The 14,564-nt window shown below is 40.6% G+C and overlaps 1 protein-coding gene across 2 annotated transcripts in view; it reads left to right on the top strand.

The window, feature by feature from the left end:
• The window catches only part of ADAMTS2 (ADAM metallopeptidase with thrombospondin type 1 motif 2), a 263,392-nt gene extending 252,746 nt beyond the window's left edge, over positions 1-10,646 (top strand). For both annotated transcript variants that reach the window (XM_026659415.2, XM_026659414.2), the window contains exons 20-22: positions 1,256-1,385; positions 2,770-2,859; positions 7,609-10,646. In XM_026659415.2, coding sequence (XP_026515200.1) covers positions 1,256-1,385; positions 2,770-2,859; positions 7,609-8,069 — 681 coding nt within the window. In that variant the 3' untranslated portion in view covers positions 8,070-10,646. The remainder of the gene's footprint in view (positions 1-1,255; positions 1,386-2,769; positions 2,860-7,608) is intronic.
• The last annotated feature ends 3,918 nt before the right edge of the window (positions 10,647-14,564 follow it).

The raw sequence follows: 14,564 nt of genomic DNA, 5'->3' as shown, positions 1-14,564 counted from the left end.
GGGAAGCAGGGGAGGGGGCGGAGTTGGGGCGGGGACTTTGGGGGAGGGGCGGAGTTTGGGCGGGGGCGTGGGCGGGGCGGGGCCGGGGCCCCATGGAGTGTCCTCTTTTGGGACACTCCACATATGGTAACCCTAAGTAAAACACGTAGCAATTAGTTCAGAAGTAATGCTGTTTGATTTGGCTCCCATGAGCCAGATCTTTCTGGTCTTGGTTGCAGTTTCAGAAAGAAAGGAATTGGCCCTTTTAGCATTTCTCTTCTGTTTGTCACTTCAATTATTTCACCAAATAACACTGCTCGGAGAAAAATAATACAATAGATTTGTGTCGTGCCTTTTTCTTTTTCCCTTAAAGTCCTTTAGGGACATGGATGGGTTTTTTAGAAGTGTCTAAGGGAGTTAGGCACCCAGCCTCATTGCAATTAAATGGGCATTGGGCATCTTTGACAAAGAAAAGCCATTCTGAGGGAAGGATACAAGTACTGAGTAAAAGGGATTGCAGGCTAGTTCTTCCAGTGCTGCATTTTCAATACAGAGGTGTGAGGTACAAAGCAGATCCAATGGTTCTAGCAAAGTACCAGGAGTCGGGCGTTCTAAGCTTTGTATTCCTGGCTCTTTCACTAACATAGTGTGCAACTTTGTAAGTGTGCACTTACCCTCATTGTACTCAGTTTCCCCATGTGTCAAGGATTTACCAACTTCCCAGGAGCGTTGCGAAGCTTGATCTATTCGTGTTTGTAAAGGTGCTCTGAGCTCTTCAGCTGGAAGGAGAGATGCAAGTGTAATGTAGTGGCATTACATGTCAAAGTACTCAAATTGAAAAGATACCATACATCAAAATTATCTGTCATGATGGTTCTCCATGAAGCAATTTACAAAGTGTAGCTGTATCTGTAGGAACAACATTTGATTTTAGACCAACAGGGGCCGTAGGATTGTTTTTTTTTCTTTGGGGCTTTCATAAGAATTGTAAGCAATACAGTTCAGGATAGATGCAGTGACTAGATGACTCTCATATAGTCTTATTCATATACTGCTTGGACTTTGAGCTCTTCTAGGGAGGGATCGTGTTTTCACAGTGGGCTCTCACCAGGGTTGGAGGGGTCTGTGAATGTTCTTGTAGTATGAGTGTGATAACGTCGTTAGATCAAATTATGTACCATACATAGCTGGACTGTGGTCCAAGACAAAAAGAGAATTCCTAATAAATCATGTGCAAAAGATGAATCAAGGCCTAATTTGTGCATTTTCTCCCCAGTGCTCTGTAACTTGTGGAAACGGCACACAGGAACGGCAGGCTTTGTGCAGGACAAGAGAGAATGCTAGTGGCTATTGTAAAGATGACAAACCGGAAACAATGAGGATCTGCAGACTATCTCTATGCCCCAGTAAGCACTCTGCTCTTTGTTCTTGTGACTGGCATGTTTTGCTAATTTTGAAAACATTATTGCAATTAAATGTGGTCAAACAGTGAAGCCCTCCTTAACTGAATTCACATGCATGCAAGAGGTTAACTTGTATCCATCAATATGTGCCAGCGGTTTCGAGCGTCAATGAGATTGTGGACCTGTAAGTGGTCTGTGTGGCTAGCATACTTTCTATGCCTCATTATTTCACAGTGATATGGGACACTAGCCAACCTAGCTGCTATGATATTGCAGGCCAGAAGCCCAGAGAACCCTGAGGTGGAATTATGGGAACTGCTGCTGCACAGTGCCAATGATTCTGAGAAGTGTTGGGATTGGCCAGAGTGTGGTGGGGCGGTACCCATTAAAAGCAGCACTGTGCAGAAGTGGGCCTCTTCCTGCTCCATCTCTCCACCAATGACATCTCAGGGCTGTTGCTCTCGTCCTGTCACTTCTATCAAGACAGGTCATCTTTAGGAATTACCTTGTTTGATGTTTCAAGGCTACAATATATTTGTGTCCACTGAGCCTGTTCCTGTCCTCACTGGGTTTTTGGCCATTTGCAAATGTTGCCTGTGAGATCATTTAAAAATGATAAATTGTATCATTTTGCAGTTTATTAGCAAAACATCAGTACAACTATTGAGAACAATTACTGAATACTAAGTATAAATATGGCCTTGGAGTTAGCCTGTTGACTTATTAAGAAGAGTATCACTTACATGTACCCTGCCAACGATCCTAAAGAGTGCAGCTGTTAAACACAAATCTGATGACCCTTAGGGCTGGTCTACACATACCCCCCAAATCGAAGTAAGGTACGCAAATTCAGCTACGTGAATAACGTAGCTGAATTCGACATACCTTACTTCGACCTTACCGCGGTTCAGACGCGGTCCACACGCGGCAGGCAGGCTCCCCGTCGACTTCGCGGTACTCCTCTCGCTGAGCTGGAGTACCGCAGTCGACGGGGATCACTTCCTGGTTCGATTTATCGCGTCCAGACCAGACGCGATAAATCGAACTCGGAACTTCGATCCGCAGCCGTCGAACTAACCGGTAAGTGTAGACTAGCCCTTAGACTGCAGTACATGGTTAATACTGCTACTGGAAACTGGTACTTTTCAGTCTTCCTTCCAGGTTTGCTATTACGCTCCAAACCCAGGGAGCAAAATTATTAATTAATAGCAAATTGAAAAAAAGCCCTCAACTATTCAGTTATTCTAAAAGATACCAAACTAGCAACATCCTAGTCTCTCTCACTGCTACCTTTTCCACTCAAGCCAGCTCAATCTGATCCAGTTATGACCTAGTAAAGCTACTGCTGTTAATACATTTTGTGCTTACATTTTTTCCTCTATTCCAGGAAATGTTTCTGATCCATCAAAGAAAACCTATATGATACAATGGCTGTCAAGACCAGATGGAGATTATCCCATCCAGAAAATATCTTCAAGTAAAAGACCCATTTATAACTCTGCCTTTGCCCTTAAATGCAGGCCACATCAAATGTGGACTTTGCCTTTTGCTCTTTCCTTCTCTATCTATGGAAAATTCCCTTGACTTTACCAAGTTAAATCTTGGGCTGAATCTTTTTTTCGCACTGGGCCCTTGGTGCGCAGTGTCTTTCTTCTCTGGAGCTCGTGCACCAATGATGGCGGAGGTCTTGGAGTTGTTGGATGTGTGAAGTAGGATCTCTGCAGTATGTTGTATGTTGCACTCCTCTGAAAGGGAGCTGGGGTCAGTTTGCTTGTTGGTTGGTGATGGTGAAAAAAGGCTTACTGGTTCATGATGTTCAGTTTGATAGCAAAACTGAGAACTTATTGTGAATGTGATCACATCACAATGATGACACCGTGTAGTGCTAAAGTTCTCCTTTATCTAAAGGCTCTGAATCTCATAACATGCTAGTTTTCCTTTCGGGGGTAGTTCGTTGGATGAAAGAATTCATTCCAGTTTCTGTTGCAGTGTCATTGCTTACTTATCCATGCTGCTCAACTTTATTCCTAACTTAATAACTGTGTTTGTTTTTGTGAAGAGCTTATTATTACAAGTAGCTCAGGTTCTGTTGATATTTTAAATGCTGCTATTGTGCTGTACGCTTTCTTCAAACTCCTACCTGTTTTGAATATTTTCTTTTCAAAAGCTGCAAGGTTCTTTTTTTCTGCATACAGTTTTGCCAGAGTTTTGCATATTTTTCCTAAGTTTTGTTAAATGTAAGTGGTCCAAGCTATAAAGGTTTGTTGGTGGTGGTGTTTTTTAAACATAGTTGAGGCAATATGACATTTTCATTGACTATGATGTCTCAAGTTGCTCAACATTGAACTACTTATGATCATTACATCCATTGGTCTTTTTTCACCATATGCATGTTTGACTTGATGGGTATGATTGTGTGTGTGTATGTTCTATATATGTGTCAACTGGCAAACATAACAGTGTGAACAACTACAGAATTACCTCAATTTTTATTGCTTTTTTTTTTTTGCATAGAAAAAAAATAAATAAATTTTAGAAAAATGCCTTAATATTTAAATGTAATGGCATTAAGTACCAGATCCAGCTTTAAATACAAACAGTACACTGGAAACATGAGTTAATCTTCATAAATAGCATTTTTACTTGAATGATAAAATATTGGAAGGAAGTAAATTTAATCAAAGGTTAATTTGCACAGTCCATGTACATTTCATAAAGAAAAGGTCATTATTTAATGTCTCAAAATTTAATTGCCATTGTTGCTTCACCTTATGTGTTTGTGTTGAAGATTTGGAATTCACTATGCATAAAACCATTTGTGACATCAAGTAATAGTAGAAACATATCAATTTTTAAACAGCAGTCTTTGAGTTACATAGTAAATTGCTACCTTATTCCACTGATCCTATCCTTTAGAAAGGTGGCACTTTCAAATCTTTGGCTCTTCAGCAATGTAGCACTTCAAACTTGTCATTATCATGTGATCACATATTTAAATTTTGCTGTTAATATAATAATTTCCTGAAACATGTTAATGATTTACATGACAAGGTGAAAAAGCAAAGACACATCCCTGGCACTGAATACTGTTATGTAAAATAATTGGTGTTTAACTGTATAAATATATTCATGACTGTTACCTTTAAATAGACAAATGTTTAGTGATGTTTCAAGATATGGATGGCTATAGAGAACGGTGCAATAAAGGTATCTGGGCATTGTGCACTATGTCTATATGCACTTTGGTTTATCAGGGATATTTTATTAGTGTTTTGTATGTATTGAACATTAATATTAAAGATGTGCCAATTCATCTTGCTTTCCAATATTTTTATTAGACCAATTTAATGTGTACCAAAGTGACTTTGAAACTGACTTATTTTTTTCTTAGTGATGATTTGAAGACATACTGCCAGTCTGTCATGCATATTGCAAATAAAACAAAAGTTCAGCACATCTGACTGTTTTGGTTTGGAAAGACAATATACATTTCATTTTGATCTTCATGAGTTGCAAGGTTTTGGAAATTTATTCATGTAAAATATATGAAACTAAACTTTTATTAGATACTGGAATTTGATTCTCGTGTAATTTTTATGCTTGATTACTGCATGTTTTTGCTTTAAAAAAGGCATTTTTCTAAAGAGGCGTCTATTGACTCTTATAATATATAGACAAGAATGGCTGTGCCTTTTGAACCTAAATTTAAATGTTAGCTTGCAGAAAATTCAACAGGTACTGTATATTTGGAAAAGCTTGTACTAAAGCCACATAGGGAAATATGTTCAAGGGGGCCTCAACATGATCTATCAAACTTTCTTCATGCAGAAGTTTTGCATGCAAAAACTTGCACACACTAAATTGCATCTGCAGGCTTGAAGCCGCTTTGAAAATTTGTCCAAAACTCAATTACTATTCTCAGATTCCCAGGAAGGAGTTCCTTCTGATTGTTGTCTGGGTTTATCATCTGAAAATAAACTGACCAATTAAAATAAGAACCATATTTTTGTTTTTCTACAGAAAATGCAATAATCAATGGATAAATGGGTTCATTTTAAGACAAGTAGTTTCAGTCTTGTCAATCAACCCTAGCTTTTCAAAGCAAGAGCAATAGTTATTAGCATATGTTAGACTGATATGTTTGCCAATTAAACACTATAACTCCCTATATTTTTAACTGAGCATGAATGAAGAGCTGACACCTATGCTTTCTAAATTCACATATTTCTGAATCTGCTGTGGTTCTGTAATTTGCTGCAATGTTGCTGAGAACTTAAATAAAAGGGTGGCAAAGTATGGTATCAGTAATGCTAAACATATGTGGCTTTATGTATATTCTGCCATCAGGTATACTGTGAATTAAGAAAAGTATTTGAAATTATATATCTTGTCCTATAAGAGTTCACAACAACGTCTGTTATCATTACTAGTCAATAGGTATGATTGTGTTCCCATGATAATGCAGGAACTCTCACCTACAGCTGGCTCCTGGGTTACTGCAGACGAGGGCCCCGGGGCTTATAAAGTGACAGTCAGCATTGTAGCTACTGAGAAAATAACTTGTCACTAATGATTCAAAGTGTCGTTCTAACCTACCCTCTTCCTCAGCACTTTCCCCCAGTCTGGGTTTATTTGGGTGGCAGGAATTAATGTAATTCTGTTAGCTGCAGTGCCCCAGTACCTCCTGGTTCTAGGCAAGGCAACAGTCACACTGTCCATGCAGGGGGACAGACAGCGTGCAGTGACTCCTCTGTGGGTAAAAGAGAGAGAGGTGGAAAGCCCTAGCCTTCCACTGGCCAAGAACTACTGGTTAAAGATTGCACCCCAGCCAGTCTGCCCAGGGGTGGGGAGACAAGGATTTTAGTAGTTTCTGACTAGACTTGGGGGGAGGGATAGCTCAGTGGTTTGAGCATTGGCCTGCTAAACCCAGGGTTGTGAGTTCAATCCTTGAGGGGGCCACTTGGGGATCTGGAGCAAAATCAGTACTTGGTCCTGCTAGTGAAGGCAGGGGGCTGGACTCGATGACCTTTCAAGGTCCCTTCCAGTTCTAGGAGATGGGATATCTCCATTAAAAAAAAATGCTCTAGAATAAGAATATGGCTAAACCCCCTAATCCTAAACTTTGTCACATGCAGTTCACTGACCCCAGGATCTGGCCCAGTGCATTCATTGACTCATTCAGACTAGATGATCTAAATAATCCCTTCAAGCCTTAACATCTATTAATGATCCTGGTTTAATCTTTATTAGGCGTCTTCATTTCCTGATTTACAGAAGTCAGGGGTTTGCAGTGAGTCTCCCAGTCACTAATGTCAATTAGCTCAGTTCTACTTCGCTTGTGTAAAAAGTTCACCAGATTCCAAGTTCCTCCTTAAAGGCAGAAAAGGTTTGCTCTAAAGTCTTCACAGTTCTCGCAGGCAAGATAATCATTTAGGAGATGCCACCACATTCAGATTGAAAGCTAGACAGCTGAGCAAGAAATGACTTCCATATCAATTATTTTAAATTAGAAGCTATACACAGCCTCAGACAAGACTACGGCTTTTTGAAGCTCAGATATATGCACATATAAGTAAGCCCAGGGCTGAGATTAGTGGCCTTTTACACTTTAATTCCTCCTTGTTTTTAGTTAAGTCACTGTTACTCTGCATAACAGCATATAAAAGGAGTGAAGGAATAAAGAGCTCCTGAGTATAATTTGTGACAGGCCTAAGGTGGAATTCTGGAGTAACAACATAGCATTATTGCATCTGAAGAAGTGAGGTTCTTACCCACGAAAGCTTATGCTCCCAATACTTCTGTTAGTCTCAAAGGTGCCACAGGACCCTCTGTTGCTTTTAACATAGCATTAGTAAGCCTGTTATACTTCATGACAATGCAGTGAACTCATGTCACCACCACAGCTTAGTGTTAATATAGCATAAGGGAAAGACCTGGGGTGCTTGGATTTATTATAGAGATGGGGCCCAACATGCAAAATTCAGATCTGGCTTTGAGCACCCTAGAGTTTGATGGTATCAGGATTTAGGGTCTCAGTTAAACCTGCTATAATTAAAAGGGTCCATTTGTCAAATTCCCAGCCCAGTTTGTATTTCAAACCCTGCCTCCATTGCCAAAGCCGGAGTGTGTCTGTTGCTGATTTTATAGGATACGACTTTAAATGCTCTTCTAGGATAAGACTTCCCCCACATGCTGTTTATTTACCTTTCCTCTTTTTTTCTTTCAGGGGAACGTTGCCAAGGAGACAAGTCCATGTTTTGTCGCATGGAAGTTCTCTCTCGTTACTGTTCAATGCCTGGTTACAATAAGCTGTGTTGCAAGTCCTGTAACATGTATAACAACATAACAGAGGATGATAATGTAACTGATTCTAACCTAAATAAGAACGACATTGAGGAGAATCTCCTGTCTACCCTTACTCCTCCTACTGGGGTGGTTGTCATGCAGGCTACTGCTGGTCCTCCTCTTGTTTCCAAATCAAACGCCACCCATTCCAATGCAACTGAGGACCACCCAGAAATTAATGCGGTAGACGTGCCATATAAAATAGATGGGCTGGACAATGAAGTACCGCAGCACAACCTCATCCCACGGAGGAGGCTGCCTTACGAAAGGACAAAGAACCAAAGAATTCAGGAGCTGATCGCTGAGAAAAGAAAGAGAGAGACTATTAGTAAGCGACATTAAAATGGAAATATGGCACAAACGACATTTTTTTCTCTTATAGAGATGTTACCACCACCATAGTAATGCCCATGTCATAAAAACTAGAAAAAGAAAAAAGCGGTGCTATGGCAGAAATGCCAAATTCTAATGCCTAAAACGAACAGAAATGTCAGATAGTTTCATAATGTTAGTATAAACATTTCAATGGCTAGGGTTACAGGGTGCTAGAACGTACTAGTGCAATATCAGTACAGTATTTCACTGAAGCCAAACAAACCTATTACCTAGCCCAGATCAGCAGGTTTATTGATTATGGGCTCTTTTCACCCCTCAATGCATTGCATAACTCCTAGGGAATGTTAATGGGAGTTATATTGAACAGGGAGGAGAACAGATCCCATTACCTACAAATGCCTTTAATAGTGACAATCAGTTGATCAAGAGAAGCATTGCATCAAACCGTACATAAAATTACTCCCAGATTCAGGAAGGTATTTAAGAACATGCATGACTTTAAACATGCAAGTAGTCCCACTGCCTTAAATGGGACTATTCTCATGGCTACACTTAAATGGACACTTACATACCTTTCTTAACTGGGACCTTACATGTGAGATTCTTTGTACAACCATATATTTAATCTCAGTTCAGAACTGATAACCAGTAGTTTGCATGTTCCCATAAACAATTTCAAAGCATTTGAATCTATAAAAATTATTTACTATTTGACTGGACCTATACAATTTAGACTGACAATGTCCTAGTCTTTTGAGTATCTTTATTTCATAGTCTCTAAACTCCTGTAATACAATATCCCCAATGGTTTTAGTTGACATTCTTTTCGGTCTACCTTTTATCCACACTCTGTTTAACTTAAAATGACTGGAGTCTTTTCCTTTCCTTTCCTTTGGTGCTTCATGAAGAAAACGTAGTTGTGTGTGTTAACGTTTTCCATGGTACAATGTTATGTCATTCTGAAGGAAAACAATGTGTATTATCAATCTTTCCTTAGGACAGCTCTGGTGCAGCAGAAGTGAACAATTGTTCATCATGCTTATATATAAACACAGTACCAAGTTTGCTTAGATCTTAGAGATGTGTATCCTGACAGCCCTTTGAGTACTTCCTTTCCCTGCAATATCTTCTGGTAGCTGAGGGCCTATATAAGCAACCTCACCATTTTCCATAGCTCATTTTGGACGGCTGGTAGGTAGAAGACACGTTCAACTTGGTGGTTTGTACCTTTTGCCGAGGCCATGCCTGCTTTCAAATGCCTCTATATAATGCAAGGATGTTACCAGCCGACTTACAGGATAACTAATGTGAATAGTAGGTATTGAGCCTTTGAGCCAAAGACCACTAAGCTCAGTGGAAAGGCTCCCATTGACTTCTGTGGGTTTTGCAAACCCTGGACTATTGTAGGAGTAGGAATTAAAACCTTTGTGGGTATGGGGTTTATTAATTTTGCTCTTGCCTACGGGGTTGACTTTCCCTTGTCTGCTCAAGCTTGTTAATATTTTCCAGGGGATAAGGTCTCTTTGAAACTGCCAGTTCACATAGAAAAGGCAACTGAGAGGTGGCAAAATGCTCTCAATTCAAGTTTTTGATCTTGAAGTGAGACCACGACCTTGTATCTTCTCAGTTGCACAGCTAGCTTGGGCATATGCTAAATTCCCAATGCATGTAAGATGCTACGTAGCTTCGTTGCTGCTGAAGCAATGTTGAACCTGGCAGCCAGGCCCTCACTGAAAAGCAAACCACAACTGGCTTTCTACTGTCCAGGCTGGGGCCCCCATTGCTGCTTTTAAATGTTGTGAGTGAATGGGTCACCTAGGTCCATTGCAAAGTATCCCAGTTTAGATTGGAAAGAGACAGCGCTAAAAGTAGCCCTGAGTGCACTGAATTATTGAAACCAGCAGCTGAATCTATGCTCAGAAACTCTTGAAAGGACAAGAGTTAACAAAAATAATTTACAAAGAATATTAGACAAAGTAGTAGAGGAGGGGCCAATTTTATTCCTGTTGTAATGCCATCAGCTTCACTTCCTCACAGGATGGTGTGGAGGTCAATTCAAAGTAATGCTCCTATAACAACCTCAATTGACAGAAGTTACATCAGAGCTTGATATAGGTAAAGACTCTTGTAACATCCCTGTGCTCTCAGGTTTCAGGGTTCAAAGTATTAGCTCAAGCCACAGCAGCTCAAGGAGCTACGCTGAAACCTCTTTAAAGGGGCTAACTGCTAAAGGGGGACAAAGATCCACACTCTCCCCCTATACACTATACTTACACAACCTCTTCCATTCTTTTCCTACAATGGCCTCTTCTCTTGTGGCTGGTGGGAGAACATTCTACTAAAGCATGGGTTTCTTTTTGGTTCTAAAAAATAAAATTAAAGGTCCATATTGTAAAAACACTAACGAAGGCCAGGTTGGTGTATGTGTTAGGTCAGGTGGTTGAATTAATGGCTCAGATGAAGACAAGAACTCAGGTATATCTCCAAGACAGCTCTTCCCTTCTCAATCTCATAGAACTGGAAGGGACCCTGGAAGGTCATTGAGTCCAGGCCCCTGCCTTCACTAGCAGGACCAAGTACTGATTTTGCCCCAGATCCCTAAATGGCCCCCTTAAGGATTGAACTCTCAACCCTGGGTTTAGCAGGCCAATGCTCAAACCACTGAGCTATCCCTCCTCCCCTATCTTAGTATCAAACAGCTCTACATTTGATGCACAACACCATCTTCTACAATCCCCAACTGCATACAGTCTGCCAAAAGCTTGGGCAGAAATGGGACAACTACCAGTTTTGGCAAAGAGGAGAAAGGGCAGAAGAGATAGTAGGAAAATATTGTTTGTGGGTAGGGGGGTGTACACACCCACTATTTTTGTGATGGAGGAGAGAAGTATGAAAGAAGATAGGCAGTGCAGAGAAGAGGAAAGGGGAAGAAGCTGTGGGTGCAGCTGCTGGCTGAAGACAGTAGGGTGAATTTTCATGATTCCAGAGCTACTTTAGCTTAGGTTGTGATTTTATGCTACATGCTCAGAAAGTGGTGAGGTTGCTAGCTGTGGTCCTGGCTCATACAGAGGGTGAGTTTGGAGCACCTCAGATGCAGCCCCAATAGATATATTAATATTTGGCTCAGCACCTGCAAGCTTAGCCCCTTGTGCTATCAAAGGAGGAGATACTAGCACCTGTAACAGAGGCACAAAGTTATTATTAATCATGTTTATTACATTGTTGCCTAAGGATCAACCAAGAATCCACCCCACACACTTGTGCTAGGCACTGCACAGAGCAGTAGAAAGGCCCTGCCATGAGACACTGACAGATAAATAGACGAGACAGACATCCTCTCTCTTTGTTTTTCCTGTGTGCTCCCAAGCATTGCTGAGTGTGACCTGTGCTGTCTGTTAGGTGCCCACAGCCAAGCACAGGCCTGAGCATGTGGGAGTTTAACATTATGCAGCAGCAGCCTTTCCTGGGGGTTTCACTGCAGATAACAAGTTTATCTGACAGACCCTCACAGTCTGGTTCAGAGGCTGCCATGTCATTTGCATAAAATATAAAAGTGAAGTCATGGGCTGCCAAAAGGAAAAATTGGGCAACTTTTATCTCAAAGTCTTAGCTAAAACAGCCCCAGTTCAGCTGCTATGCATAAAATCTGGATTCAGGACAAAGCAGGGTAGGTTTGAATTCACAGCTTGTAGAAATATGAGCTATTTTATGCTTTTCGAGTTTCCCCTGCTCTATTGTGACAGTTCAACTTAAAGAATACTCTCCTCTTTTCCTTTACCACCCTAACATTAGGTCTATGAGGGCAATACAATAAACAGGGAGGAGTTGATGAATGCTTGCAAAATTCATTTGGTCGCTTTGATGGATAACAACCCTGTACTGTCCTCTGGCACCTTCTGGGGTCATATTTCCTTCTTCACATACAGCCATGATAGAACATATTTAAATGGTTTCTGCTACTCCTGAGTGCATGGAATAGGTTTAGCGAGCCAGGGTATCCAGGAAGAAATACATGACTAAACCCCCACAACTCAAAGGTTGCCCTACAATTTACCCATTACCTCCATAGAGAGGGTGGAATGTTGTGGGTCAGAATCTAACAGAAAAGCTACATTTTCACTGAAACATCACACCCTAGGAAAGAGCAAATTCGGGGGGTGGGAGGGTGTCTGCTTTTCTGTATCATTTCACACAGCTCTACACTGCACCCATGGTTTGCATAGTAGCAAATGACTAGATGCATTCTGGCTTATGTTAGAACTATAGGAGAGCCAGGGCTGAACCCTCTGGAGATGAAACTTTTGTCAACCTCACGAGCTGCATTTTGAGTTTCAAAGCTAGTTCAAAGTTCAGAAACAGTTTGGCACTTCAACACTTTCCCCCTTCCCAAGGATGAATCAGTTCTTAAAATCAAACAAACAAAAAAACCCATTTACCAAGCTCAAGGGAAGCCCATGCTGTATAGTAGAAACAGAACACACCGCAGAAAGCAAGGCTGGTACCAGTATACATGTGGTATTCATTAGGGGCCTGACTGAACCAATGCCCACAAAAGTTAACGGGTGTCTTTCCATTGCGAGTGTTGGACCAGACCTGAGAGTTTCTCTATTTCTGACCTAGAACTCTTTCCTTTTTCAGGCTCTCTGTACTGAGCTTTCACTCTGCCTTTCTCCTTGCTTTATTTTTGACTATTTTTAATTCCAGTGGATTGCTTTTCCAACTTAGGCTGTTTTTGTTTGTTTGTTTGTTTTGCATGAAGTCAGTGACATTTGAACACAAGTCAAACTCTTCAGTCCATGTTGTTCAGCAGGGTAAGATACTGGCCAATGCGGGTTTGCCCAGCCCTCTGTGAAACAGAGCTGGCGGCCACCTTCTCCTTACAATATTTCCATAGGAGAAAGAATCTTACCCTAACTGATAAGAACTGCATTCCTTTAAGCTGACCATCGTATTTCTAGTTCACAGAAACGTGAAAACCCTAAATACCTTTCAGGATTTGGGCCACTCAGGTTAAGAGGGGAAGCAATAGTTGGGGTCTGGCCCACAGCTGCTTTTGTTCCTTTCCATGTGGTGGAATATATGGATTGTTTACAGGCCTGGTAAACTTTGGACAGCAGCTTCCTCTTGCATTGCTACTTTTAGTAGCATAGTTATAAACTGGGCAAAAACATAATTTTATTGCATGTTTTTTAATGTTTAACCATCGCATAGGCAGCACCTTTTGATGCCTCACAACCCCAGGGTACCAATTTAACACAATACCCAGGAATAAAAGAAAGGAATCTATGGAGTTGTAGATCGGCTATTTCTGTAGTTGCCGCTGGCTGGCTGATCTGAAAGCTGAAACAGCGTTCTCCCTTAAGAGAGAGGATTTCCTGGTAGATATTCATACAGTCATGGAGATTAAGGGCTTAGGGGCCCCGCACCATGCCCATTAAATCCAACCACCAAATTAATGCATCCAGATTTTGAACGCAAGCCCATCAACTTTCTAAATTAATCTCAGCTCAGTATCTTAAAGAGACTCTAAAAATTAACCGTATTTCCTTTGGCTCCAATCAACTCCCATTTTTAACTCACCTAATATTCCCTTTAGAATTCCTGTAATCCATGGTATTCATTCACCAGTCCTCATTTTAACACCTTCCATTCAATGTTTAGTCTCTCAGTACTCACTTAAAATTCTTTAAGATATTTGAACAGTCTATAAATGGTGCTTTACTAGTACTCAAAGGGTCTGTATGATTTACTTTATTATATAATGCATTTAATACTTTATATATTCACCTACAATGCACAGTATTAGCTATGTTCGTCTGAATAACTGTATGGCACTGCCATTCAATTACAATACATACGTCTTCACAGCAATTGCAATGAATAGCCATTTCTTGTATATTAAAATGTATATACAAATTAGAACTTTTACTTTTATAATTTATTAAAGTTCAAAGATCTGTGTTCTTTTGCAAAAGTGTTGGACTTTTCCCTTTGCTGACTCATTTTGTCCAAAGAAACATTGGATGTGGGTGTACTGAGGAAAGCAGGTGGTTTCAGACTCCAGTGAGGGTCTGTTTCCTTTCCTAGATGCTAGGTTTACTTCACTCTGATCAGGATGGGGTTGCTGCAGAAGTCCTGAGCACAAACACATTGTTAGTGTTTGGTCTCGGCTAGCAGAACCTCAGCTAGTATAAATAGGCGTAGCTTCATTGAAGTCAATCAAACTAATTTACAGCAGCTTGGGATCTGGTGCCACGTGTTCTGCTGAAGCCTGTGAATGTCTATCTTACTAGTTCAATGTTGTCGACTTCACAGATTTACTTATTTGGGCTTCAATTTCTGAATGTATGTTATTTTTGCTTTGGAAGAGAGATTTATACTCTAATTGGACCTTTCATAAAACACTCCCCTACCAGACATATTCTCCTACAATATCCTGCATGTTTATAAACAGATTCAGTGTGAAACCTCTCCCCGCTAATTGAACTTTGTTTCTTGAGG

The sequence above is a fragment of the Terrapene carolina genome, unplaced genomic scaffold, assembly GCF_002925995.2.
Source record: "Terrapene carolina triunguis isolate 2854851 unplaced genomic scaffold, T_m_triunguis-2.0 Scaffold629, whole genome shotgun sequence".
Taxonomy (NCBI): domain Eukaryota; kingdom Metazoa; phylum Chordata; order Testudines; family Emydidae; genus Terrapene; species Terrapene triunguis.
This window is presented reverse-complemented; position numbering and strand designations above follow the sequence as displayed.